The sequence below is a fragment of the Aureobasidium namibiae genome (assembly GCF_000721765.1).
Source record: "Aureobasidium namibiae CBS 147.97 unplaced genomic scaffold scaffold_3, whole genome shotgun sequence".
NCBI classification, from domain to species: domain Eukaryota; kingdom Fungi; phylum Ascomycota; class Dothideomycetes; order Dothideales; family Saccotheciaceae; genus Aureobasidium; species Aureobasidium namibiae.
Genome location: NW_013581206.1, coordinates 1,454,034 through 1,481,457, shown reverse-complemented (window position 1 = coordinate 1,481,457; position 27,424 = coordinate 1,454,034). Strand labels below are relative to the sequence as shown.

General features: G+C 49.8%; 12 protein-coding genes across 12 annotated transcripts; 7 read left to right on the top strand and 5 right to left on the bottom strand.

Annotated features, from left to right (window-relative positions):
* Positions 1–1,059: 1,059 nt before the first annotated feature.
* Positions 1,060–1,857, top strand: M436DRAFT_61607 (uncharacterized protein; the record flags this gene model as incomplete). Its single annotated transcript, XM_013574901.1, has 3 exons — positions 1,060–1,075; positions 1,137–1,443; positions 1,506–1,857. 3 exons carry the CDS (start codon positions 1,060–1,062, stop codon positions 1,855–1,857), a joined length of 675 nt encoding a protein of 224 aa, XP_013430355.1.
* A 1,465-nt stretch (positions 1,858–3,322) lies between these two features.
* M436DRAFT_40171 (Bromodomain-containing protein) lies at positions 3,323–4,553 on the top strand (the record flags this gene model as incomplete). Its single annotated transcript, XM_013574687.1, has 2 exons — positions 3,323–3,928; positions 4,125–4,553. The coding sequence occupies 2 exons, from the start codon at positions 3,323–3,325 to the stop codon at positions 4,551–4,553; spliced, it is 1,035 nt and encodes a 344-aa protein (XP_013430141.1).
* A 2,183-nt stretch (positions 4,554–6,736) lies between these two features.
* Positions 6,737–8,122, top strand: M436DRAFT_61605 (uncharacterized protein; the record flags this gene model as incomplete). The annotated part of the gene is made up of 3 exons (XM_013574900.1): positions 6,737–6,785; positions 6,836–7,697; positions 7,747–8,122. The coding sequence occupies 3 exons, from the start codon at positions 6,737–6,739 to the stop codon at positions 8,120–8,122; spliced, it is 1,287 nt and encodes a 428-aa protein (XP_013430354.1).
* A 513-nt stretch (positions 8,123–8,635) lies between these two features.
* On the top strand, positions 8,636–9,337 carry M436DRAFT_40286 (pyridoxamine 5'-phosphate oxidase; the record flags this gene model as incomplete). The annotated part of the gene is made up of 1 exon (XM_013574700.1): positions 8,636–9,337. The coding sequence occupies one exon, from the start codon at positions 8,636–8,638 to the stop codon at positions 9,335–9,337; it is 702 nt and encodes a 233-aa protein (XP_013430154.1).
* A 118-nt stretch (positions 9,338–9,455) lies between these two features.
* On the bottom strand, positions 9,456–11,351 carry M436DRAFT_39497 (general substrate transporter; the record flags this gene model as incomplete). The annotated part of the gene is made up of 5 exons (XM_013574557.1): positions 9,456–10,478; positions 10,532–10,594; positions 10,647–10,926; positions 10,980–11,199; positions 11,252–11,351. 5 exons carry the CDS (start codon positions 11,349–11,351, stop codon positions 9,456–9,458), a joined length of 1,686 nt encoding a protein of 561 aa, XP_013430011.1.
* A 1,052-nt stretch (positions 11,352–12,403) lies between these two features.
* Positions 12,404–14,710, top strand: M436DRAFT_40509 (DNA mismatch repair protein MutL; the record flags this gene model as incomplete). Its single annotated transcript, XM_013574735.1, has 3 exons — positions 12,404–12,667; positions 12,720–12,986; positions 13,037–14,710. The coding sequence occupies 3 exons, from the start codon at positions 12,404–12,406 to the stop codon at positions 14,708–14,710; spliced, it is 2,205 nt and encodes a 734-aa protein (XP_013430189.1).
* A 1,211-nt stretch (positions 14,711–15,921) lies between these two features.
* On the bottom strand, positions 15,922–16,524 carry M436DRAFT_39617 (histone-fold-containing protein; the record flags this gene model as incomplete). The annotated part of the gene is made up of 3 exons (XM_013574578.1): positions 15,922–16,175; positions 16,233–16,409; positions 16,461–16,524. 3 exons carry the CDS (start codon positions 16,522–16,524, stop codon positions 15,922–15,924), a joined length of 495 nt encoding a protein of 164 aa, XP_013430032.1.
* Positions 16,525–16,780: 256 nt separating this feature from the next.
* Positions 16,781–19,616, top strand: M436DRAFT_39457 (chloride channel protein; the record flags this gene model as incomplete). Its single annotated transcript, XM_013574550.1, has 7 exons — positions 16,781–17,258; positions 17,308–17,375; positions 17,428–17,787; positions 17,841–17,918; positions 17,968–18,293; positions 18,346–18,700; positions 18,753–19,616. 7 exons carry the CDS (start codon positions 16,781–16,783, stop codon positions 19,614–19,616), a joined length of 2,529 nt encoding a protein of 842 aa, XP_013430004.1.
* A 1,109-nt stretch (positions 19,617–20,725) lies between these two features.
* On the bottom strand, positions 20,726–22,723 carry M436DRAFT_70712 (uncharacterized protein; the record flags this gene model as incomplete). Its single annotated transcript, XM_013574984.1, has 5 exons — positions 20,726–20,957; positions 21,327–21,387; positions 21,441–22,356; positions 22,418–22,513; positions 22,565–22,723. The coding sequence occupies 5 exons, from the start codon at positions 22,721–22,723 to the stop codon at positions 20,726–20,728; spliced, it is 1,464 nt and encodes a 487-aa protein (XP_013430438.1).
* Positions 22,724–23,193: 470 nt separating this feature from the next.
* On the bottom strand, positions 23,194–23,865 carry M436DRAFT_39575 (uncharacterized protein; the record flags this gene model as incomplete). The annotated part of the gene is made up of 2 exons (XM_013574573.1): positions 23,194–23,537; positions 23,637–23,865. 2 exons carry the CDS (start codon positions 23,863–23,865, stop codon positions 23,194–23,196), a joined length of 573 nt encoding a protein of 190 aa, XP_013430027.1.
* Positions 23,866–24,528: 663 nt separating this feature from the next.
* On the top strand, positions 24,529–25,158 carry M436DRAFT_61597 (uncharacterized protein; the record flags this gene model as incomplete). The annotated part of the gene is made up of 1 exon (XM_013574899.1): positions 24,529–25,158. The coding sequence occupies one exon, from the start codon at positions 24,529–24,531 to the stop codon at positions 25,156–25,158; it is 630 nt and encodes a 209-aa protein (XP_013430353.1).
* A 495-nt stretch (positions 25,159–25,653) lies between these two features.
* On the bottom strand, positions 25,654–27,212 carry M436DRAFT_40485 (alpha-1,3-mannosyltransferase-like protein ALG2; the record flags this gene model as incomplete). The annotated part of the gene is made up of 2 exons (XM_013574730.1): positions 25,654–26,981; positions 27,047–27,212. 2 exons carry the CDS (start codon positions 27,210–27,212, stop codon positions 25,654–25,656), a joined length of 1,494 nt encoding a protein of 497 aa, XP_013430184.1.
* Between the last annotated feature and the right edge of the window lie 212 nt (positions 27,213–27,424).

Below are 27,424 nucleotides of genomic sequence, written 5' to 3'. Positions count from 1 at the left end.
AGTAAAATAGTATCTCGAGTGAGTGCTCTAATTATGACTATAGAAAACTTTGATATCTCGCCAAGTATAAAGATATATAAGTTTAGCTAAGCTAGGTCTTCTAGGACTATATGTAAAGTATATACGTTGAAATTCTCGGCATAATATCTACTATGTTCGTTGCGCAATTACTACGACAATGTGAAAACCTCGAATTTACCGTTCGAAAGTTCAAACAGAGCAGGTGGCAAAATGCCACGAATTATGCAACGGAGAATACATCCAGAGAAAGCCACCAAGTTAGAACATCTCTTACCAACCTGGGCAATCTTAACGCTATCGAAATGCACAAAACTCTCAGAAATCACTCACATGACCAAGGAGAGCCTGTGAAACAACTCGTTTCTCTGGACACATCCCACACTGGGAAAACATCATGCATTTCTATGGCTATACTGCGATGAGTGTGAGCATATGGAAAGACGACTCTCAAGAGTATCTCGTACCAACAGGAGCCGTTTTTTGAGCCATGAAATTGCAAGATACTGTCCGACATCTCACGCATGTCCAAAGAGAGCCTGCAAGACAAGAGGTCTCTTTGGACACTGTACTGTCCCCACAAAATACTGTGCCTTTCTATACCTGTGATACGATGGGCGTGAGGATACGAGATCACCACTTTCAAAGGATCTCATACCAGCGAGAGCAGGATTGTAAGCTATTAATATGCAGGATACTATCAGAAATCACCCAAATACCCAAAGAGAGCCCGTAAGACAATGGATCTCTTTGGAGATCGCTCTGTTCCTCCAGAGTACTGTGCCTTTCTATAGCTACGTGCTGACACCCTGTTCATTTGGAGCGTGCAACTGGTGTGACCTCAACGGTACTCTCGACGATTCTCCCAACAGCCCCGACGCTCTTGAGGAGAAGCCGTCGACGATCACGAGTGGTTGTCTCTTCAGTTCACTCGAACTGAGCGTCCTCGCTTGTTCCATTCACTCTCGCGCTGCTGCCTCACAGGTGCCCCCTTTTCTCCTTTCTTTTTCGACCCGAACACCTTCTCTCTCAAACATCAACATGACCAAGAGACCCGGTAAGTACTCAGCGTGTCGTCTTTTTGTCTTGCATGTTACTGACGAACACTTCTTCATCAGCAGCCATCATGCCGCCCATGAAAGGCAAGGGCAAATCCGCAATGCCACGCTCCGACTCCGACTACGAGGAGCCGGTCGCTGAGCGCGAGGACCGACCTCAGCTCACTCTCAGAATCAGAAAGGGCCCTCTCAGCAAGGCCAAGAATGTCGACCCGATCCGCGCGTCTGTTGGAGCCTACCAAATGCCTCAAGATCCTATCTACAGCAGACTTCTCTCGTCGCCCTCCACCACCGACATGGATTCCCCTCGCAAGAAGCAGCGTGTCAACGCACAGTCTAACCCAGCAGGACCAGCCAGTACGCAAGAGTAAGTTGTACTGGCGCATTTTGGTTTGTTTCGCACTAGCGTTTACTGACTCTTTGTTTCAGCGCTGAAGATTCCATCAACAAGTCTCTCGAGGATCTTGTCAGAAAAGAGATGGAGAGACAAGAAGATGCTCTGGACTTCTCTGAGGATTCCGGTCTGGAAAAGCAGTCTCGTGTCTACGGCTACTATCTCTTCAACTCTCCTGATCAAGCACCCAAGACCCGCAAAAGATGGATGGAGGAGGCCATGAAGAGAGTCGACGAGATGTCAATGGCAGATATCAAAACTAATGGTGTCCGCCTTGCAGTCAAGGAGGCTCTGGCTCGTGCAGTCGAGGGAGAGTTGAGAAACCAGGTTACAGAGTTTTCGCTCAGTACAAAGGCTATCATCAAAATGATCAAGGAGTCGGAATGAGACAAGCAGTACATGATTACGAGAGCAAACTAAGAGAGATACCTGCCGGGTACAGAAGAGAACCGAGAAGAGATCCATCCACAAGCATAGGATGGGCTGGAGAAGACGCATAGAGCTAGCTCCCAGAAGCAATACAATCAAAGAATGATGCCTTGAACCAATTTTTCTGTCACCTCCCTTTATAGATCGTAGGTTCATGAGACGAAACGCATGAGGTTGATGCCACTTGTAGCCCCTTTTCTGTCGCTCCGCTGGGCTCAAACCTTCGTGCGTCACATCCGAGGGAAACGTCGAGAAGAGCGACAATTGACGATGTATCCTCCTACTTGTGTAAAACACGAGCCCATGATACGAAACGCATGAGGTCGATACCTTTTGTGATATTTTTGTGGCTCCGCTAGGCACAAACCTTCGTGTGTCACGTCCGAGGAAAACATCGAGAAGCCCAATAATTTGCGATGTATACTTCTTGATCCTCAACAAGCCCAGTCCCCATATAGACTACACGGTATCTAACAACTATAGAAATGCAGAAAGTCATCTCAACAACGCATAGGCTCCAAAGAGAGGGTGTAAAACTGATGCTCTCACTGGAATTTTGCCTGGTTCTTTATACGTTTATGCATTCTTATAGACTACCTGATGGACAATACCTTATGTGGAGGAGCATCCATGTAGTCTCTCCTGTGTGCAGTATGACTTTTTTCGAACCAATCAAGATGCAAGATGTTGTTGCATCCTGCAGGCCCGTCCAAAGAGATGTCTTTATATGCTCGATCTCAATGGAACTTGGTAAGCTTCTAGTATGAACCTTGCATTTTAGTACGACACCAAAACAGAGCTATCGCATGGGGGATGATGAGAAGCACAGCACCGTTGTGCGTCTCTCTCTGTGCCAGGATCAGTAAGATCATACTAGTAGAGATGCAAAGTGTAGTCTCGTCCCATACGCGTGTCCAAAGAGAGTCAAAGATTGTAGGGCTCTCAACGGAACAGCTGGAGGGTTTGCTTTCGATTCTGCATTTGGATAGTCTTCTATTGAGTAGTGATGCTTGAGAAGATACGTTCTGGGTGCGATATGGTGTATTAGCCTAAGGTAGTGGTCAAAGGATCACGTTTTTGGAATGATGTCTTTGACGTCTCCTCCTACTGCTTTGCACAAGAAGTTAGCTTCTGTGTATCACAGTATCACAAATTGTCTTCTCACAGTCGTCTTCGTAGTTTTCAGACTCAGCTGTAGTCTGATATTCATCTGGAAATCAGATTGCGTGTACTCTTTGAGCTCTGGTGGTTGTTTGGGTCCCCTCGGAGAAGCCAAGGCTGCCTTTGTGGTGTAGCTTGAACTTGTGGCAACCTCATGCGTGTCAGACCTCTCCTTTTCGCACGCAAACACAATATACCTTTCCATCAAGACACCACACAACAGCAATCAATCGCGATGGCCTCTGAGCAGAACGCATCAAAGATGGAGCAGGCAGATTTGCTTGTCTGCCAGCACATTCTCGAGGAGTTCCAGCGCAACAAGCATCGCAAGTACGTGCGCTCTTTCAAAGAGCCTGTTGACATTGTAGCTGTGCCTACATACCTCAATGTCGTCAGACAGCCAATGGATCTTTCTACCATCGCTTTCAAACTAGGAAGGGGCATCTACGACTCTGCAGCTGCCTTCAAAGCTGACTTTGAGCTCATGCTCAACAACTCTGACCTCTTCAACGCAGGCCATCCTCCAAGCCCTGTGTTTGAGCAAGGTCGTCAGCTACGCGAAGAGTTCATCCAGGTCTGGGCAGATCAGCACAACTGGCTCAAAAGATTCCATCCCCATATCTTCAGCAAGCCAGAGCCTCAACCTGAAGCAGAGAACGGAGGCATGGATGAGCCACCTGCTAAGAGGCTCCGTCAGAGTTCGCGCCTGATCGCCACCGCAGAGTCATCACCTACTACACAGTCGGCTTACACAGCTGCTAGTCTGGTCAGAAAGAGCGCCTCTAACCCTGTCACACCCATGGCTGGCGCGTCGAAAACTGCTTCCAAAGCAAGCACTTCGTTGCCTGCTACATTCCGCGCTGACTCGGTATCCTCTCCAGTCAAGCAGCCTGTTGGAGCTCAGACTGCTGCGCTCGTAGCCGCTGAACCTCTTGACCCTGCGCAAGTCGAGGCCAAAGTCTCTGCGCCTCCTGCGAACATGCCTGAAGCTACTACCCCTCAGATCATCTCTCGTCGCACCAGAGAGCAGTCCCGTAACCAGAATCCAGACGGACCTGCGTAAGTGCATTCAACACTCTTACTGCTCTCTTAGCAAAGCTAACATGATATCTCCCAGCAAAAACCCTTGGGAGGACTTCCAACAGAGCCTGAGAGCTATGGTCACCACTGAAGCCACTGCCGTGATCAATAACCCCAGCATCAATTACCCCAATGATCGCTCCAACAGTTTCGCCAACACACTTTGGTCAGCCATAGCTACAGACGACAACAGCATCACAGAAGAAGATGCAGGCAAGGCCAGCTTTTCAGCCTGGGTCGAGCTTGCTGTGGAGGAACTGTCAAAAGTTGCCATCAGAGACGTCGGCAACCAGGTTCAGAACGAGACCAAGAAAGCTTTGAGGGTTATCATTGATCGCCATCACGAGTATCTCAGAGGCCTGCTTGACAGCCACTACGAGAACATGAGAGCCAGACTTGAGCATGAGGATTGAGTTCGAGAAGAGGAGATAATGATCGGCTACGATAGGAGGATACGGAGTTAAAGCACGGATTCGAGTAGAAAAAGCAAGACGCCCTTTTGCTCCAAACAAGCATAGCTATACACAAGGAGATACGACGGGGCGACATGGAGTCAGACACGAAGGAGGTCATCCTGACACTGAAGCAAGCATAGCTACACACATGGAAGAACGACAATGGCGTCAGTGACCGGTAATGAAAAGACTTTTACTTCCTGATTTGAGACCAATCTTGTAGAGAGTTTTCTGACGTGCAACATGTTTTACGCACAACTTGGTGTGTCGTTCGAACTACTGAGATATTGGTACACCCGATGACCCGGCGACCGAAGTCACCGTCGCCCTTGGTCCCTTCTGAAGATACCTTAAGCAGGTTCAACATCCATCTGCTACACGACGTGTCACGGTGTCGATCACTATCTAGAAGAGCCAGAGAAGTAAAGCCATGCAGGAAACACGATAACGGCGTCAGTGATACAAACAATCCCGCTTCCAACACCTCGAATGCAATTTCGTCCTCGGATTCTGGTGCGAAATACAAATCGTAAACCAAAGCCCCAAAGTGGTGGAAACTCCTGTGTAATCCGGCTGTCAACATCGTCTCTTTTTTCTCTTGTCGAATCCGCTGACGAGAGTCCATAAACATAGCGTCCAACTACCACAGAAGCACGCGAAGAGTCATCAGTTGTTCAGCGAAAGCGAAGAAGTCGACAAACCTTTCGGGACGCAACGCATACACCATCCAGGAGATCTTGATGAGTGGATCCATACAGTCCCTGAAGTACACACACCACCGCCCTGGTCAGGCTGCGCCAGTAGACTCTCTGTGATCATGACGTGAGGCTGAGGAAGAGCAGAAGGCAGATAGCACGGTGACCGTCTTCGCTTCCCATCCTCCTTTCTCGACTTTTCATCTGGACTCAACGACCATCGACCACTGGACAGACGCAGCGGGAAGTTGCAGTATCTTCCACAGTAAGATCAAAGGGACTCTACCACTCGTCCTCTTCTTCTGGACCAACTTTGCATGTGGAACAACGAACAGATTGACGATGACGAGAGGCAATCTAGAACCGAATCGCCTATCAGAATGTGGATCGACCGGTCTTGTATTTGAAGTTCCAGCCGGACCTTCTGCCAAAGTGCCAGAGTCTTTGCAAGATATCATCAAGAATTGTCGTGAGCCGCCTCTTGGACAAAATGGAGCTTGCAGTAGCGCTTGCGCAACCATTGTCAATCTAGCATGAGAGCAAACTGACTACAAAGCATTCCGAGTTCATTTGCAGTGCTGTAAGAGCATATGGATGGAAATCATAATCTCTTCACCTACAGGATCTGATATGGCACGATAGGCCAAGGAGGTTTGGATCAAGCCAAAGGTTTCTGGTCAGGGCGGTTTCGAGTACCACAACCATCCCGGTGTTTGGAGGAGGCTAGTGAGCCATTTGACTGGCATGGTTTCCGAGTAATGAATAGCCATCTTTCCGTACAGCCTCAGTATGTTTATAGTTGCTGCTGCAACGCAATACCCGATCCATCTGCATCGAGTCGTAATGAAAGCAACCATAATACGATCACGGTCATGGACGCGAGACGCTCACCGAGGTGGCAGCAGTGATAAGTTTTGTCAGTGATTCTGCCTGCCGTACGTATGTGGTTGATGTCACAAATTCAGACATGCGACGTGAAGACCGACGCGTCAGATATGTTGTGAGACCCACACCCAAGGACGAGTCTGATAGAGGATGCAAGAAGGCGACATACTTCCGAGTGTTGTTGTTCAAGGCAGAAGATTCCATGTATATGTTTTGGTCAAAGAAACCGTGTTGGAAGCAACATGGTGATTGCGAAAGAGTCTCGAGTTTAGTGGGAATGTTCCAGATACAAAGTGTTGGCTATGGTATATGTCAATAGAAGGTTCCATTGATGTGAAACAACACCACATCTGACACGTAAATTTGAAGACGTGGAAGGTTTTCACGTCCCACGACCGTCCTCGACCTCGTCTTCCTATAGCTTAGCTCTTGGGAGACAAAGGTACACCCTATCTTGATGCTCGGCATCCGACACGACTCGAATTCTGATATTCCAACCCTGGAGCGTCAGCCGCTTCTTCCAAACTTCCCAACCAGCATACCGCATCGTCGCTGGACAAGATGTATGGAGGAAATTGGACAACGATTTCTGTGTCCAGACTTAGGATCAGTATGTTCATGGCTTGAAAGTCGTACTGACCAGTGCTAACATACTCGTAGATGAAAATGCGGTCCTTCGGAACAACCCAAACATGCCACAGAACGACGCCGCCTTCTGTGTCTGGGTCTTGAAGCAACTCCATGACAGCAAACGCTACGACATGGTCGAGCCTTTCTTCATCCTTGGGAATGGTCTTCTCGATATAAGGACTGTTTACCAGAGGCTCGAGAGTGGACATTATGTTGATGCTGCAGGATTCCAGAGGGACCTGTTCTCCATTCCAACAAAATTTATAGACCGATATCCAGGCAATCACACTCTTGTCCATGAGAAGGCCAACAATCTTCTACTCACTCTACTACCCGAACGCTTTGCGCAGAGGAACCGATGGGAGGGCTACAGAAGGAGGAGTTCACAGCAACAACAACAGCAGCCTGTCGTTCCTTCGACTTCGGTCCCTGTTGCCACCGCTCAACCCGTTCTCACGGCTGCTGCTGCTGCTGCTGCTGCTGCTCCTGCTCTTGTTCAGAGCGCCGCCTCTGATGCCGTCTCTGATACCGCTTCTAATGTTGCTGCTGATCCTGCCACTAATGCCGCTTCTGTTGCTACACCCAATGCTCATCAACAGTCTCGCTTCAGTAGTCCTTTCGTCATCCGTACCTCTGCCACTCCTAAACCTTCTGGAAGACCTCCTACTTCCTCCAGACAAGAGACCACGGGGCTTTCGGCAAGCAAGCACAGAGCCTCTGAGCACCCAGCCCGCCCAGATCCCGACGACACGTCTCGCCATGTCAGCGAAGCAGTCGACCTCGATTCAGAACGACGCGAGGCACGCCGTGGAAAGAAGAGAGCCGCCGATGATCTGGTTGTTGGTAGCAGCTCCAAGAGGGCTCGCCAGGAGGTTGAACAGCACAAGTACCAGTATGTTCTCATCACAGTGCTAATGTAGGCCAAAGATATTGACGAACAGCAGCGAGCTTCGCATCCAGATCGTCGAAGTCATCGACCAAGAAATGAAGCTCGTCTACGGCCAGGAAGCCAGTATGGAGCTTGAGGAAGGTGCACAGCGATACATCGATCAGCTGTCTCAGATGGACGCCGAAGCTAAGCACAGGGCCACCGCGTCGGATCAAAATGTGTTCAAGGAGGATCACAAAGAGAAGATTGAGAAAATGGTCGTGAAGTATATCCGTGAAGAGCTCAACAAGTTCCTGGCGGCAAAGGGCCAGTACATCCAGCCGAGACTGTCGCTGTCCAGCAAGATGAAGAATGAGGATGAAGAGGATGAGAAGGACGACGACTCTGAGGAAGACTCCAAGCCCAGGGTCAAGAAAGAAAGGGACTGAACGAGGTATGTCGTCGATATTGCATGTTTCACGACTTCGAGGAGCACACTGACTGACCTGAGGAAAAGCACAGTTGTGAACAATCAGACGCGACGATGACTGAGCATCTGTACGAGATTGAACGGAGGGTTCATTCGAGCGCAACAAGGAGGCAGCATAATGGTCAGTGAAGCTGTCATTCTAGACGAGCGCACCATTACCCATTGTCTTACATCAAAAATGCACGAAGAAGAGTCGGAAGGAGGTTGACGAGAAGAAGGAGCAAGCGCGCGATCGTCATCAGATGTCATCCATCTTTTTCTGGGGAAATCGAGCCACCGGGATCGTCATAGCAAAACAGCAAACACTCAATTCCACTTTCTCTCCATCCTCCCTCCACTCTTGCAAACCATTCTTGAGCGTCTAAACAGATACATGCGACGCTACATCAATCTCCTCGCAACTTCAATCCCTCGCGCAACACTCAAACTCCCACCACGTATGGCCCTCTACAACAGCTCCACCACCAACACAATGTCCACCTCCACTCCACCCAACAAGCGCATCTTCGCCCCCGGCGGCACAAACGACTCCCAACAAGCCCAGCAATACACAAAAGGCAGCCTCGACGCCACCCAACTCGATCCCAACCCTCTAACTCAATTCGACATCTGGTTCACCCACGCCAACGCCGAAAAAGTGCACCAACCTGAAACCGTCACCCTCAGCACTGCCGAGCTTCCCTCAGGAAGAGTCAGCGCGCGAATGGTGTATTTGAAAGAGTTGGATGAAAAGGGTTGGGTGGTGTACAGCAACTGGGGTACGAGCAGGAAAGCTGCAGATGTCAAGAGTAATCCTCATGCCAGTTTGACTTTTTGGTGGCATGAGTTGGAGAGGCAGGTGAGGGTTGAAGGGAAAGTGGAGAGGATGACTGGGGAGGAGAGTCAGGTCTACTATGATACGCGCATCAGAGGCAGCAGACTTGGTGCTTGGGCAAGTCAGCAGAGCAGTGTCTTGAGCAGTCGTGAGGAGCTTGAGAAGCAGGTTAGTGATGTGGAGAAGAGATTTGATGGTCAAGAGAAGATTCCTGTGCCTGATTTCTGGGGTGGCATCAGGATTGTGCCCGAGATGGTTGAGTTTTGGCAGGGAAGACCGAGTCGCTTGCACGATCGCTTCAGATACACAAGAGACGAGAACAGCGAGTCTGGATGGAAGATCGATAGATTGAGTCCCTAGAAGATGACCAAATCAATCTCTGTCTATATTGGTGAATTAAACCATGTCTATAAATCATCTCGTCTATTCTATTGTATAATTATGCGCATAGAAGCAGGAAACACTATATATCCCCGACTCAGATGTTGTCCTTCTCCTTCATCGTTTCCACCATGTCGGTCGAGTCTCTGACCTTACCACCACGCATTCCAGTCTCCGGATCTGTAATGGAATTGCCACGACTGCCAGACACATAAGTCGGGTTACCAGCTTGGAAGTCAGCAAAGTGCTTCTCTGCATCCCACACCCAAGGCGAAGGTGCCGAGAAGAGTATATTCACTTCCTCAAGTGTACGTTGGTTAGTCTCTGGCAAAAGTGCCCATACCAAAGGTATCGAGATGACGTTCGATGCCGCAAAGATGTAGAAGGTGTTTTCGCCGATGCTGTCGAACATGACCGGGCAGAGAAGAGTGAGCCAGCCATTGCCGATGGACCAACCGACTACTCCCCATGCATTTCCTTTCGCTCTAACCTCCAATGGAAAGATCTCAGCCGGAATTAACCATGGGACGGTCAACCATGTGGCTCCGAAGACGGCTGTGTAAATGAAGGTGAAACTAGCCGCAGCAGCTCCATATCGTGCTGCTAGAGCTGTGTTCCCGCTGTTGGTAGCATTGATACCACCGCGAGACATACCACCAATCAGAAACATGGAAATGGCTTGAGCCACGGCACCCCAGTACAGAGTCCATCTTCTGCCGATTCTGTCCAGAGTAAAGACACAAACCAGTGTGGCGAACATATAAGTCGTGTCGTTGAGACCGGACAGCCAGCCACTCTTTTGCGCATCGTATCCAGCGATACCGAAGATAGTTGGAGCATAGACAGTAATTCCGGCAATTCCGCACCATTCTTGGAGAATCTGTAGCCAGATGACGATTTGGACTCTACGGCCAGTGTGCAGACTTCCAGAGCTTCCGTGACCAAAGTCGAGTAGCATTCTCCAGTAGGTGTTCTGCTTGGATGTGCTTCTTTCCAATTGTACGATGTTGATAATGTCCTGGAATTCAGCTTCGGCTCTGATCCTGTCTTCACCTTCATCGCCGCGAAGACGGGCGAGAATGTGCCTCGCTTCCTTGTCACGACCGACCTTGCACAGCCACTGTTCAGAGGTTAGTCAAATGTTCGATATCTCTGTCATGGCCCTATACGTACTCGAGGAGACTCGGGGAAGAACCAGATGACGCCGAAGAGCATGAGCAGAGGGATAATCTGGAACTTTTGGTCTGAGTCAGTATAAACCTCTTCATCAATGATGTTTGCTACTCACAGCAATAGGGAAGCGCCATTGGAATGCTCCACGACCGCCATCAATGAACGAAAGCCCAAATTCTAGCCAATACGCCACAGCAACACCGAAGATGTTGAGCGTGAACTCGATAGCGATGAACTGACCACGAGATGTGTGCTCAGCTGTTTCAGTCGCCCAAACAGGCACAATTGAGTTGAGGATACCAGTTCCGATTCCGTTGACTGTTCGCGCACAAATCATCCAAACGTGATTTTGAGCAGAGCACTGAAGAGCTGCTCCAAAGATTGCCCAGAGAGAACTGGAAAGAGTCAGTCAGCGAGGCCCTGTCCAGATGCGTGCTTGGATACTCACCCAAGTGCAATTGTGCGGATACGACCAGTCTTGTCGCCGACCCATCCACCCAAGAAGGCTCCAAATAATGTTCCGAGATAATAGACTGCGACAATTCCACCTTGGAGTAAAGAATCGGTCACAACGACTCTACCAGTTGCATCGTCGACGTGACCGAAGCCCATGAGTTGTGCGTAGTCTGCTGATGTATTTACACCTCCCATCATTCCCTGGTCGTAACCTGAGTATCGTATTAGCGTTGATACTGCGTGATGAGCAAGAAGAACACTCACCAAAGAAGAAAATGGACAGCGCAGCAGCTGAGGCGATGGCATTCAACAAACTCTTCTTGTATAGCACATTTGCTACGCGGAAGCCTTTCATTTGATCCATGATGGCGATGTACAGACTCTCGTCTCGAAAATATCGTTTGTTCCAAAGAGAAGAAGGCCAGAGGAGATGCAGCCAAAATATAGAGCCTTTCAATAAGCAAGTTTCGTTGCTTCTAGCTTTGGGTAATGATCCCCGTTTACCAATGTCGAGGAAGTAGAGAGCAATCACCCTTCGGAAGAAGTGCGAGCACCTACCTGATATATCAGTCCTACATGATCCCACCGGTACCCTCAAGCACACCCGGTAGCACTGATAAACACAAGAGGCCACACACATCATCACGAATCCTTCACACCATGCGGCGGTTCGCCCGAAACCAGTATTCCGGAGCGCAATAAGCTCCACATCTCCTCCATCTCTTCCCCAACTGGAGAAGAATAGTGGATACGAAGGGAGACGATCCCTGTGCCGAGTCAGTTCTTGGCATGGAAATATGCTTGCGGTTCCTTGGTTTGCTACAAGCCTCAAGCCTCTTCCTACAACTTCACGGAAGGCGTTTCGGCAAGGCGTTTATGGCTTGAGAGTTGTACATTCGGTATGACGATACCGCGGATTGCGGTCCGATTCATGTGTCATATCCGTATTCAAGGCATAGAAATCGCAGTCAATCATCTCCCCACAATCACTGATAATGGTCGCGGAGAACAGGAGCCGAACGAGATTACAGCGATTGCCCGTTTGAGTTGACGTGGTGTTGAATCAACACAGGTCGCATATGTCGTGCAACTTTCGCAGATGCAGAGACACCGAAGGGATCGACAGGGCAGACACGCGATTTCTTCCGACGTTGCATATCACTTCGAAAGTTGAGGTGTCATTCCGGGTAAAAAGGCAGAATGGAAACGGCGACAAGATGGAAAGCACGAAGGCACCGAGTCAAGCACTCATTTGGCTCAATCAGGCAATCATGACCCCGTGAGCGCGGCGTTTTCGTGACAATCATGACGCAAGCGAACGCGTCCGCCCAGTGCACTTTCCACCCTACTTTTCTAGCCTTGCGACAACGATCTTCAAGTTGACCCTAGTCAATGGCGGATACCGAAGACGTGGAGATGACTGGTCGCAGTCCGTCTCCATCTCGCGGGTTGAAAAGAACTGCAGACGAAGCTTTCAACAGAGCGCCGCCACCCATTCGTGCTCTCCATCAGGATGTTGTCAACAAGATCGCTGCTGGAGAAATCATTGTCTCGCCCTGGAACGCATTGAAAGAACTTATCGAAAATGCTGTCGATGCTGGAGCGACCACGCTTGAAATTCTGGTCAAGGATGGTGGGCTGAAGTTGCTGCAGATCAGTGACAACGGCCATGGTATAAACGTAAGAATTATAGAGTGTCCTGATGAGTATGTTTATACTGACCGCAACACAGAAAGCCGACTTGCCTCTTCTGTGCCAACGGCATACTACCTCTAAGATCAAGGAGTTCGAGGATCTCACTTCGATTGGCACATATGGATTCCGTGGCGAAGCTCTTGCAAGTATCAGTCACATCGCTCATCTGACAGTCACTACGAAAACACGGGAGTCAAGTTGCGCATGGAAAGCCTACTACACAAACGAAAACCTCACTCCAATAAAGCCTGGACAGACTGCAGACCCCAAGGCCACTGCTGGCAAACAAGGAACTCAGATCACCGTAAGCGATCGCATGGACATCAACATGTCGACCAAGCTGACATCACGAAGGTCGAGGATCTCTTCTACAACGTACCAACTCGTAGACGAGCATTCCGTTCCAGCAGCGAAGAGTATGCTAAGATTCTGGATATCATCGGCAAATATTCAGTCCACTGCAAAGGTGTCGCATTTTGCTGCAAGAAATATGGCGAGGCTGGAACAAGTCTCAATGTGCAAAGCCACCTTAGCATGGTTGACCGCATCCGTACTGTGTTCAACAGTGCAGTGGCGAATGATCTGATCCCATTCGAGGTCGCTAACGATCGCTGGGGATTCAGGGCAGATGGTCTAATCAGCAGTGCCAACTATTCAGCAAAGAAGTCTACTTTCTTGCTATTCATCAACCACCGCTCAGTCGAATCAACAGCAATACGCAAAGGCATTGAGGGGGTTTACACACAATTCTTGCCAAAGGGAGCCAAGCCGTTCGTCTACCTAAGTCTTGACATTGATCCCGCCAGAGTTGACGTCAATGTTCACCCCACCAAGCGTGAAGTTGGGTTCCTGAACGAGGACGAAATTATCGAGATAATCAAAGACGAGATCGCTACCAGACTAGGTGCAGTTGACACGAGTCGCACATTCATGACACAGTCATTGCTGGGTCCGAAGAAGACGACAACGCCCATGACACCATCAGCTCCAATTCAGCACGAGCTGTCGTTCTCTACTCCACTGCTCCAACACCAAGATAGCACAGGCTCTGTTGCATCCACAACCCCAAGAACGGCATCAAAGCCGTATGAGAACAGCCTCGTGAGAACTGACTCACGTATTCGCAAAATCACCTCCATGCTCCCTCCAACCTTGACTTCCTCACCGAGCAAAGGCAGTAGAGCGGAAGGACATGAAGGCCCCACTGAAGAAGCAGAGTACGAGTTTGTCGAAAAACAACCGACCACGATTCGACTCACCTCGATCAAGGACCTCCGTACTGCCGTGCGAGACGAAACCCATAATACTCTGGACGACACATTTAGAGATCTTACCTTCGTGGGCATCGTAGACACCTCCAAGAGGATTGCAGCAATTCAATCAGGGGTCAAGCTTTTCCTAGTCGATTACGGCATGATCGGCGCCGAATTCTTCTACCAAATCGGCCTATCAGACTTCAGCAACTTCGGCACCATCAAATTCAAACAGCCCTTGAGCGTTGCAGATCTCTTACGCATAGGAGCAGAGTACGAGCGCTCCCGCACACCCATCGACGAACAAGAGTTAGACTGGAACGAGGTTGTGCAAGTGACTCTTGATCAACTAGTGCAGAGTCGAGGCATGCTCAATGAGTACTTTGCCCTCGACATCTCAGAGGACGGCGAATTGCTCAGTATTCCTCTGATGCTCAAGGGATATATGCCTTGTCTCGCTAAGCTGCCTACCTTCCTGCTGCGTCTGGGCCCTCATGTCAATTGGGATGATGAGAAGGATTGCTTTGATAGCTTTCTTCGCGAGCTGGCATCCTTCTATTCTCCCGAGGCTTTGCCGGTGGCAGCAGTGACTGCGACGGCATCTCAAGGTGCACAGGAAGAAGTGAGCAGACGTCGCGTCCAACTCGAGAGATCAATCGAGAATGTCATGTTTCCTGCCTTCCGGACAAGGCTGGTTGCAACGAAAAGTCTCAGGAAAGCTGTCGTTGAGGTGGCAGATCTCAAGGGACTGTACCGTGTGTTTGAGAGATGTTGAGAGTATGCACCATCCAGCGTTTATTATGGTTGCTATGATATCATTGATCCTTTCTTTTGCTGTATGTTAGCAACGCATGATGTTTTGGAGCTGGGGTTTATTATGGTTTAGAGATTCCAAGTATATATTTGATCAACGCCTAGACTTTCAGACATTCTCATTGCGAGTGCGATATGCTTCGTAACGGACCATGAGATTCACAAGACAAACAAAACCGCTGATTGAAAGGGAAATACGCAGAAACAATTCCTTTGGCCGTAAAAAGTAGACTGCAATGACAACGGTTACAAGAGCAAGTATGTTCAGCGAGGCAAGAACTAGACTTTTGTAAGGTTTCTGACTTTGGAGCATCGAAGAGAAAAAAATCATACGGTCTTTGTATAGAAAAGACCACGATCTGGTGGTTCTTGGATGCATTGGAGGTTGTTTGTCCATTTGTCGAGATGTCACGGTGTGGTCTGCAATGACCGGCGAATATTCAGTCGTGCGTTGTTTGTCTATAGCAGAGAAACGACGGATATATGGATTGACAAAGAATAAAGAGGAATGGTGTAGGTTGGAATCTAGCGGTTGTGCGAACTCGGTCATGTGGGAATTTATGACATCAGCTGCGATCCTCTACGCAGCTTACACGGAATGAGTAGGTGATTGATAGCGATATAGAGTGGTGTACAAAGTCTGCTAACAGAGGAGTAACGGGGGATGGCAGAAGATTGAATGGAGAGACGTGTGGGAACATGTAATAAAACTACGAGAGCTACAGCTGGAACAGGCACTCGGCAAACGATCGCGAAACGTGATAAATACGGTGAATCAAAGTTTCATAACCTCATGATATTGATCCTAGTACGTGCTGAACACGTATCTGAAGCATTGTTTGTCCATCTACCAAAATAGAATGGTGCCATCGTGCTTTCTGTTGATACGAATAGGATATGCGCAGAAGGTCTGTGAAGGATAAAAAACAGCTCATGATGACACGGGCATCATAGCAGGCCCGGAGTCCTTCGCAACATGAGCATGGCTTGATAGCAGCTTGCGTGGTTCGCGCTTTACAAAGGCCATGTTAGATGTTGTATGTGCTGACTGTCTGGGTGGTGAGAGGGCGTGCTCGGGAGCTCGAGATATCCACAGGCAACGCGTAGTTGACGATCCGTCGTCAGAAACGGTGAGGTATGGAGCGGAGTGGAGTTGGTCCGAGAAATCATTGTTCATGAAGTTTCGTCCATTGGGTCGAGGAGTTGTGCCTGGATGGGAGCAGGGACAGGATCAGACAGAGCAGGGAGCGCAGCAGTAGCAGGAAGGTCGGCTGCAGGTGTGGCAGTGGCAGCGACCAAGGGAAGAGTGGTCTGTCCAGCTTCCTTCTCCTCTCTCTGCTTCTTGGCCTTGTGCTCCTTGTAGCTAACAGTTTTGGGCACGACGTCGGCCAGGAATTCGAGGTTGTCTACGCGGGCGACGGCACTAGCTAGGAGGACGTCAGTGACGAGTGGTGGGACGAAGGATGGTGGGAGCAAATACTGACCGACATCCTTGTATTGAATGTTTCTCCTGGGCTTCTTCTCGGCCTTGACGACATTTTGAGTCTGTTCGACCAGGTATTGTAGGAAGAGCTCGGTGGCAGCGGTGATGGCAAAGGCGGCGTTGTTTGAGCAATTGGCGATGTCGTCGTCGGCGTGGATGATCTTCTTGACTCTGGCGACTGTGTAGCAGGTTAGACGATGCGACAAATCCATTATTCGAATACGCTTACGGGGAAGGGATACGGTGCCGGTGATCTCGGTGGAGGGAGTGATTGGGGTGTTGTTGTAAGGCATTCTGCGGCAGTTGTATCTGTGATATTGCTGGCAGAGATTCGTTATAAACTGAATATAGTGGTCAAACTGTGTAGAGCGAACAGAGTGGGATGCTCGGGTTACGCGTTTCCAGATTGGCAGTCGCGTTTCTGACGGGTCCTGCCGAAAGTGGTCGAGGTATGGCCCCGGGACGCCTCTCCTTGTTGTTCGTGTCGCATCGTCACTCAGCCAACCATCGCAAAGTGTACGACTACATGAAGACGACGATAGAGATGCAATGAACTCCCTCCCGCCGTCTCGCCGTCCCTCTCTGGCACCCTCGGCCTCATCGCGCTCCTTCAATCGTAGAGTCTCGGCTCTTTCCCTATCGGCTGCCGAACAAGGAGACACGACAACCGTCAACCCCGAAGACCAGGTCGTCGCAGATGAGATTGACGAGATCAAGCGCTATGAAGACTTTACAACAATAGACTGGGTGAGGGACGCAGCCAGAGAACAGCAGCGTCGCAAGGCCAAGCGTCAGGAGCGAGCTGGCTTCTTTGAAAGAGAAGGTCGTCTAGGTTGGAGGAGGAGGCTGTGCGAGGCTTACGATGCTGGTCAGGCATGGCTGGTCGTCACTCTGATTGGTACTGCCATCGGTATGAATGCCGCCTTCTTGAACATAGTCACCGAATGGTTGTCCGATATCAAGCTGGGCCATTGTACCACTGCCTTTTACTTGAACGAGAGTTTCTGTTGTTGGGGCGCCGAGGAAGGTAGGCTTATCTCTTTTCCAGCTGCTCACATTGTACTGACGCCGCAAAGGCTGTGCAGAGTGGCGGCCTTGGAGTTCTCATATCGTCTTCCGCTATGTAATATACATCCTCTTCTCCGTAAGCTCTGTTCCTCGCATGCTTCTCATCCATGTTCTGATTGTATACAAAGACCATGTTTGCCTTTACCTCCGCCAGACTCGTCAAATCTTATGCCCCTTACGCTGCCGGCTCTGGTATCTCCGAAATCAAATGCATCATTGCAGGCTTCGTCATGAAAGGCTTCCTTGGCTTCTGGACACTGCTCATCAAGTCCATCGGCCTTCCTCTAGCTATCGCTTCCGGCTTGTCTGTTGGTAAAGAGGGTCCCAGTGTGCACTATGCCGTGTGTACAGGTAACGTCATCTCACGCTTCTTTGACAAGTACCGCCGGAATGCTGCAAAGACTCGAGAGATTCTGAGTGCTTGCGCTGCTGCCGGTGTAGCCGTGGCTTTTGGAAGTCCAATTGGAGGTGTCCTGTTCTCTCTCGAAGTGAGTCGATGACTTTTGTGCTCAAGGAATGCTACAGCTGACCACCTCGCCAGGAAATGTCAAATTACTTTCCACTCAAGACCTTATGGAGAAGCTACTTTTGTGCTCTGGTAGCAACAGCAGTGTTGTCCGTACGCATATCTCTCATCCCTTTCACCAAGTCATACTAACATGCTTCAGGCCATGAATCCCTTCCGCACAGGACAGCTCGTCATGTTCACCGTGAGCTACGATCGACAATGGCACTTCTTCGAAATCTTCTTCTACATCATCCTCGGAAGCTTCGGCGGTCTATACGGCGCCTTTGTCATCAAATGGAACCTCCGCGTGCAGGCTTTCCGAAAGCGCTATCTTGGCCAATATCCTATTCTTGAAGCAACCATACTTGCTACAGCGACGGCTATTCTTTGTTACCCTAACAAGTTTTTGCGCATCGATATGACAGAGAGTATGGAGATTCTGTTTCTGGAGTGTGAGGGTGGTCATGATTATGATGGCTTGTGCGAGTAAGTGCAAGGTCTTCTAATGCCACTGGAGACTTCAGCTGACAAGACATAGTCGTCAAAATCGCTGGGCCTCGGTGTTCTCTCTGCTCATCGCAACGATCCTGCGTACCTTCCTTGTCATCATATCTTACGGATGTAAAGTACCTGCGGGTATCTTCGTGCCTTCCATGGCTATCGGAGCGTCTTTTGGTCGCATGGTCGGGATCCTGGTTCAAGCGATCCAACAAGCGTTTCCACACGCTGCCTTTTTCTCGGCTTGTCAATCTGATATGCCATGCATCACACCAGGCACATATGCCTTTTTGGGCGCTGCAGCTGCCTTGTCAGGAATCATGCACATCACTGTCTCGGTCGTTGTCATCATGTTCGAGTTGACAGGAGCTTTGACTTATATCCTACCCACCATGGTAAGCCCTCTCCCCGTTCCACGTTGACTCATCACCAACTCATGGTCCATAGATTGTCGTCGGCGTCACAAAAGCCGTCAGCGACCGCTTCGGCAAAGGCGGCATCGCAGACCGCATGATCTGGTTCAACGGCATGCCCTTCCTCGACAACAAAGAAGACCACGCCTTTGGCGTCCCCGTATCAACAGCGATGACCTCCAGTCTAACCTGCCTTCCCATCTCCGGCCTAGAAATCCGTGACTTGGAATCTCTACTCGCTGCCAACACAAAGTTCTCCGGCTTCCCTATCGTGGAAGATGCAAATTCAATGATGTTGGTGGGATATGTAGGTCGCACTGAACTGCGCTATGCATTGGATCGCGCAAGGAGAGATCAAATGGCTACTCCACGCACGAAATGCTTCTTCACGCCTGTGGCTGGGCATGTGCCTATTACACCCTCGACACCCAACCCAGCTATTCACTTCGACTATCTCAGCGCAACAAGTCCGCACTCCTCTATCGACCTCAGCAAGTTCATAGACGCAACACCCATAACCGTCCACCCTCGCCTCCCCCTCGAAACCGTCATGGAACTCTTCAAAAAGCTTGGTCCGAGGGTGATTCTCATCGAATACCGTGGTCGCCTGACTGGTCTGATTACGGTGAAAGATTGCTTGAAGTATCAGTTCCAGGCTGAAGCTCATGAGAATCCTAAAGATGATTCTGCGTTGAGGGAAGCACAGGCTAGAATTTGGGAGGTTATGGCCAAGACGGCGAGGTGGTTGAACGGAAAGTTCAAGGGATTCAAGGGAAAGGGTAGGCATGTGAGATTGCCTTCGGGGTCTGAATCTGGCGTTACGCCGAGGAGTGATACGTCGACTGAAGGAAGAGCGGCAGCGGGGACCGGCGATGTTGAATTAGAACATAGAACCTGACGTTACAAATCGAGAATTGGTTAGCATACTTTAACTTTCACTGAACGTCTAGATTTTTCTTCCTTCTGCACAACACCAACTTCCTTCGAACCCATCAACCCAACAACCTCGCGCCATCATGTCTGACCTCAATCCCCGTGGCGTCGTTATACGCCAATCCAAACAGCTCCTCCAACAACACCAAAGACCACATCGTCGAACTTCCAGGAGATGACAGTAGATAAGGCAGAAATGGATGCTGACCTCACCGCACTCTTATCTGCAATCCCAGAACACGTCGAGGGGTTTCACCAGCTGCCATTTGAAACCTGTGGTTTGGAGCATACGGCAGACCGGTGGCTGAATATGCAGCCGCTTGCGTGACTTGGAAGCATGTTACATGATCATATTTCCCTCGGGGGGAAAAAAAGAAAAATACTGGTCATCTTGAGCGCTCTGCGCTTGTTTGATAGTCGAGTCCCGTCGTCGGATTGACAATGTCAAAGAAAAGGAGTTGTAGAGCTCCACTCAGAGCTTCCGGTTGATGGAAATGTTTGTCGATCGTCCGTCGACGACGAGTAAGGAGGAGCTCGGTGGGCTGCAAGCTGAGATCATCAACCTCCAGGGCGGGTTGCACGAGGAGCGCTCTGCTCACAGACTCACCGAGCAATCGCTCTGGAATCACTCGACAAAAAAGCTTCAAGTCATTGTCGATCACTCAAGACTATACTAATTCATCAGTTGGCGAGATCTCTATCGAGGCAGCACACAAGTTCAATGCTATGCTCTGCTTCCCTCGTCAGGAGCCTGACAAGAAGAATGATCAAGGTTAGTATACTCCACTGTGTTGAATGTAGATGCACCACGTCTGACACAAAGAGTATAGGCTAAAGCATCATCAACGTTACCGAGCATCGGACGCGTACAAGGCTGGACGAACAGCTAAGCGAATTGGCTCGTAAGAAGAGCGCAGAAGAGGGAAGATTACAAAGCCATCAGGGTAACCGTGAGAATATAAGAGCAAGTTTATCGATCGAAACCCTCATAAACGCCGTACTCAGTCCTTTACCCGTCCGTCCACAAGCCTAATCCATCCTTCCCAAACCCATACAAATACCTGTGACTTGTCACTAATCACTCATATACTCCGTATCCCCCTCACTCTCCTCGTCTCCCAAACTGCCCTCACTCTGCTCGCCCTCTCCATCCTTGCCGTCCTCGATATAGTCAGACACTTTCCAGAAAGCAGTGGGGCCAGCAGGACCATGACGATCAAAGTCCTTGTCGAACCAGTTGCCGAGGACGCCTCTGCCGCTTCGTGGGCCGCCGATCTGAATGCCTTCGCTGCGCCAGCGTTCTTCACTGTAGAGAGAAGGAAGTGTAAGTATAGGGGATGACTTGGCTTTGTGAGGAAGTGTAGGGTTGTGAGATGGGATCTCGCTTTCAGCGTTTGTGATCGAGCCGGAAACTTCTTCTTTTGCAGTCGTGCGTAAAAACAAAGATCAATAATGAATCTTCAAAGGCAAAAGAAATGCCATGATAAGTGCCTCGATCACAAACATGTCTCTTGCCAGCTTGCGACAAGAAACACAAAAGAAGATTTTCCGGTGCGGGGAATCGAACCCCGACCTCCTCGGTGAAAGCGAGAAATCCTAGCCGTTAGACCACACCGGATGTCATGTGATGAAAAGCAAATCTACGCAATATGATTCTGCTGATGAGAGAACGTACCTGTGGAATATGGAGAACGTCGTCCAGCGAATTTCACCTTTGGGTGTTTGACGCACCGTACCTGCGAACAATTGTCAACCCTGAGAAACGGAACTTGAGCGACTTTGGACATACCTCTGATCCGACTGTTAGCATTTGCATCCCAGCTTGCATGCAAACTCCAGCTTGTTCCTGTGAAAGAAACGACAGGGTAATCTTGACCGTCCTCTGGACCTGGAGGTTCAATGGCAGAAACCCGGAGTTTGAGGCGAATGATCCTGATTGCCTCACGAGTATTGATGGGATCTCGCGGCTGATCTGCAGGTACGCTGTGTAGGAAGTTGAAACTGAACAAATCGTGATAGTCCAGGAAGCAAACAACGCGCATCCACTCTCCAGTGATGCCGTATGGGTCTTGTAGGTCCAGATCTCCGGGTGGACTCAATTCTCGCATGATTCCTGTCGGCTTCGCAGAGACGTAGGAGTTGGGAGAGGCACCATCGAATGGCTTTTCCCATACAGGTTCGAACACGTGTGGTGCTCTTCTGTTGAAAAGACGCATGTTGTATCCCAATACCAGCATGATGGCTTCTACTTTTTCCCAGTCGACATCCTGGCTGCCGTCGCTCTTGAATGGTCCCCAGAGACTCTCCTCTGTGTATCGTCGAAGATCGTAGACTACCGCGCGAGCATAGTTGTTCGTTGGGATCTGTACGCTTTCTGTGGTGGCCTCTGGATGCCACAGGACTGAATATGACGGTGATGGAGAGTTGTCGTCGCTGTCATCCTGGACGAGCATCGGTGGGATTTGACAGTCGATAGGAACGCCATACAGACAGTGTAGTTTGGCAGCAAGCTGGCGTAGCTCTGGTGTGGCTGCTGGTTGCTGTGTCAAGTTTCCCGCGTTTTCGAAGAGGGAGGATGAAGCGAGGAAGGCGTCAATATTCTTCTGTGACTTGAAGAGATCGGCGAGGAACGGAGCATTTCTGGAGCAGTTCTTGACTGTCAAGAGCGGTGTGATCAGTGGAGCTGCCCAGTGGAACGACTCTCTCTACCATGTGTCAGCTTCGAGCCCTGATAGATAGCGTGCGTTCTGTATAGATAGGCCAGACCTTTGTTTCGAGGTCATCGCTCTCCAGTATTTTCTGTAATGCGACCAAGTTGCGTACTGATGTCTCCCAGCAAGGCTCAGCTTCGATTGGGTGGTCCTATCTCTCGCATCAGTGGTGTGTACCAAGATCTGCTCTAGCTTCACCAACCCATGCGCGAAGGTATACACTCTTGCAAAGTATCCTATTGCCCGTTACGAATGAGTTGAAGGCGCGGCATGTCGCACTTAATGCCGCAAGGTCATGGCCGTCAACTTCGCCCAAGATGCTCTGGAGAAGCTCGTGCGAAAGGTCCAGAAGACAAGTCATTCTGAGTTGTGTTCCGTGGGGGTAATGAGGAGGAGAGTAGGACAAGGAAGTCAGGGATCTTTGTGCCGCATCGCTGTATCTCTTTACCTTCTCTCATGTCGTGACCGCGGCTCGGGAAGGAACTACCCTAATGGTGCTAATACTCACGTCGACGCGGGGCTGCCGTTACCGGCTGAGCGGCCATCGAGTTTAACTGTTCTTTTGTCCGATAAGTCCGGTTAAACTTATCACTGATAGCTACCTATCTGATCATGCTCTCCTACAAATACTGGCTGAAGATGTCGTTTTCTCGGCTGTCTCATCTGATCACTGCTGTCAGTCGTCTGCGAGGTGAGTAGCGAAGTTCAGCTCTCGTCACGTCAGGCAATTGCTGGCAAACATTCGAAGACTGTTTTCTCAAGGGTTGTAACCATGATCTGGGCGCATGAAATAGAGCACGATGTTTTAGTAGCTACTTGAGGATGATCCCCCTAGAACCCATGAACACCACTCTTAACACCCTCAAGACTACCACCAGCCACAACACCATTCTCCCTCAACGCATCAGCAGCCCTCTCGGCAATCATGCCAGGCAACATCGTTCCAGCCGAAGCCACAGCCTTGAGCTTCATGTAAGCAGAAAACTTGTCATCGTCAGGCAACAACCAGACTGTCTTTGCAGACTTTGCTTCACTCTTGCAATGCTCAATGATCTCTTGCATCTCAGATTCGTAAAAGCCTTTACCGATGACGACGGCGACGGGGCCAGAAGAGGAGGAGAGCAGGGAGGGTAGGGTGGACTTTGCAGAGTCGATGTCGTTGCAGGTGTGGACTACTGTTTTTGTGGTGGGATGGGTTAGAAGATTGAACCAATTGAAGTTTTTTGGATGATTCTCCGGAGGTGAGACAAGATATAGAGGTGGAAATGACAAACCTTCGTAGCCTTCCTTTTCCATGCTGGAGCTGAAGTTTGTGGCCATGACCTGACTCTTGCCGCAAAGGGCGATGGGAACGGGGCTTGAGAGAGACATCGTCGAGAAAGTGTTTAGGAAGCGAGGTTTCGATGGAGCTTTGATATTTTTGGAAAACACAACTTTCGAATAGCTAGATAATTGAGGTGTTCGTGGTCCGATGAATTGCTGTAGTGTAAAAGCGACTCTCATGTACTACCTGGACAGAGTTGCAATGATGGTCGAGGGCAAGTTGATGTTGTTCAACACCAGGAAACCTACAGCGATTGCTCTTATATACACATCAGTCTAATCTAATGTTATGCAGGCAGTGTGGTCATCGATCTTCCTTCCCGGCCGGACAGTTGAATCTCTCCGTCTCGGACATCGGAGATGCAGGCCCGAGAACTACACTACGAGAACGACACATCTCGTGGCTTGATATCTCATCAGACTTCCTCAGTGTCTCTTGAGGAATTAGAACGTTCCAGTAGAGAGATTCCGTGTGTGTTATGGGAGGTGAGTTGATGAGTGGCTGGTTGTTGCGTGATATTAAGGTTGTCCGTGCCGAGCCGCTATATAACATCTTTTTCACGCAGCAGCATTGACCGATGATGCTCGACACATTCGCATGTTGACCTTATGTAGAGACACTACTCAAGTGGAAGCACAGGTACACTTAAGACTTTTTCACACATTCTCAACCAAACTGATGGCACAGTCCAGACTTCAATCAAGCAAGAATAACCGTCGATTGATCTTGGCTTCCAATACACGAGGTCGCGACGATAAGCGTGTGGGTGTACACGACACAACATCGCTTCAACAAGACGACGTGCGGAACAACCTTGACAAGCCAATCACAACTTTCTCGACATGACCTTCGCTCTATCATGTTTAGCGCTTTCGGTGCGACTTATCGCTCTCCCTAGGCCTTGGTCAAGGGTACTAGCATATCCATACACCACCAGTGCCATCCTGTACTCACCTAGTCCGTTGAAGATGGACGCCAAAAATGTCTACGCTAGAGAATGGTTCAGACGAAACCCTGAAAAGCACAACAGAGCAATCACCAAATGGATACGAGAAAACCAGGACAAAAGGCGCGAAATAGTGCGAGCCTCGGACCAGAAAAGGCACGTTTACATAAGGTTGTACAAACTCTTGATCAATTACGAGTGGCCGATGCAACATTTTACATGGAAGACACACACTCCGGTGAAGACTCAGGAAGCAGTCAAGCGCGCTTGTTCCTCCTGCGGCCGCTACGAAAGGCAAGGACTACGACTATGGTGGAAGAGAAGGAATCCGAAGCCTGCTGATGCCGACTTGTATGATTGCTTTGCCTGCTTCTATACATTAAATCCTGGACATGTGGCACCTATCGAGTACGAGAGTCTTTCCTTGAGGGAGGCAGTCGATACGATGCAGGAAGCTCGAAAGCAACATGACAAATCCTTGAGACAGGCCATCGCTTCACCGTCTGACAATGACAAGACGCGATGAATGCAAGATTTGCTGCTGTATCTGGATCTTACGACATTGATTCCTCTACTCAGGTTATTATGAATAGTCAGCCTTGCTATTTGCTAGACAACGACAAAGTCGAATCACGTTTTCCTCTTGCAAGGAGTAGAGGCATATAGACTAGCCTTTCATCAGCCCGGACTCACTTGTTTGCTCACTTGCCGATGTACGCCCTCGCCATGTCTATGGCGGCACTGAGCATGTCAGCTGGTGACACAAAGGAAACGACAGAGTGTGTATCACAGGGAAGAGCCGAAGAGCTAGATTATGTAAGAGAGCGATTTTCGAGGGGAAAGATGTCAGCACTGAACTGCGCCAATACGGCAGAGTGTACAACAAAATTGCCGCAGGATAGGATGATAAGCACGAATTGTCCACATAATGGAAACGTGGAAAAGACTTCGTTGGAGGGAGCGACAAAAGGCCGTTTGATAATCTCGAATGAATTCACTGAATTGCATATGTAATGGCTACTCAAAGCTCGTTTCTCACCATCTGTGTGGTGACAGCAATGATCTTCTCAGTGATTGTCTCACCAGCATTGTACTGTGGTGATGCCTCCTCGACGGGTTTGACCAAATCAAGCCCTACAAACAACAACCATGTAGATAGAAGCGCCAAGCCAATAGTTATGCCTACAACAACAATGGTCATCAAAAGCCAATCAGGTATAGCCGAGGGTTGCTTTGGTGGATTTGTGATCTGATCCAAGGAGTGGTCAAGACGAAGAGCCATCTGCTCCTTTGAGAACTCTGCTTGGACGCGCTTACGGCCATTTTCGCCAATGCTGCGCAATTCAGCAGGGTTGGAGCTGGCCAAAACACTCGACATGACGGCAGTCCATTCTTCGGGTTTGCGAATGTCACGTAGCCATCCAGTTTCTCCTTCAATAACAGTCTCGAGAGGCCCGCCTTCATTGGCAGCCAATACGGGTACTTGGGCGAGCATGGCTTCGAGGGGTACAATCCCGAAGTGCTCATTTTGAGGAGTGTAGACAAGCAGATCGGCAGAGGCAAGAAGAGACTGCTTCAAGGCGTCTGGGACAGATAGGAGAAAGAGAACGGATGTGGTGTTAGAGACGACAGAAGGATCGGGGAGCGACTTGTAGGTTTCATGCGAGAGCTTGAAAGAGTCGGCCAGTTGTTGAAGTTCTTGGTGGGTGCTGACATTTTCAGGCATACGTTGATCGTAACCACCAGCAATGACCAGGATAGCAGATTTTCGGACCGAAGCATCGAGACGGGCGAAAGCTTTGACAGCCAGAGCAACATCCTTCTTCTTCTCGAAGCGATTGATGCTCAAGACAAGCTTCCGACCGGCCCACATGGGCTTGCGTTGCAATTGTGTGGCGTTCGAGGTATTGACACAGGGGTAGACGACCTTCAAGTCTCTCTTTGACAGAGCTGGGAAGACACGCTTGGCGACGCTGCCAGTGAAGTTGCTGTTGACGACGATAGCGTTGCTTGAGCCAGTGCTCCAACCTTCAATTGCATTGAAAGGTACCCTGTATCCCTTTTTCAAGACAGCCAAAGCACCTTCTCCTTTTTGAGCAAGCAACTGGTCCGGGAAGTGGCAGTAGAAGAGGACGCCGACATTGGTGTACAAGAAGCGAAGGAGGGGGACAGCAGCACTGAGTTGGTCGACGAAGAAGTGAGTGGGTCTGAGGTGGTCGAGCTCGTAGTTCCACAGAGCGATGATGCACACGAGGTGCAGTTGTCTCAAGATGGCACAGAGGATGGCGAAGCGTCCGAAGATGGTCGAGGGGATGAGCGAGTTTCCGCGAACTCGTACGTCGAGGGTTCCTTGTCACGTTTAGCCTAGACGCTCAGCACAAAGATCAGGAGCTGGATAGTCGACGACGACTTACCATCACGGGCCTCGTCGAAACAGTGCCCCGGATCGCAATGCGACGTGAAGATGGTGACTTTGTGGCCGCGCGCTTGAAGACCAACGGCGGCATCGATGACCAGTCTCTCGGCACCACCAATGCCCAGGTCCGGGTGGAAGAAGACGATACTCTTCTTTTGTGCCATTGCTGATCGAACAAGACAAGTCATCCAAACAGCCAGCCAGAAACTCTAAAGGCTGATGAAGCTTTGATCATCCACCCCCCGCAATTCCGGGGTATTTGCCTCGGCCCGTCCATGATCCATTAGCACCATTACTCCTGCCTGCATTCCACTTGCTGCAACTGCCACTCAAGCATTGCTTCATATCGTCTCGTCTTGCGACAACATGAAGAATT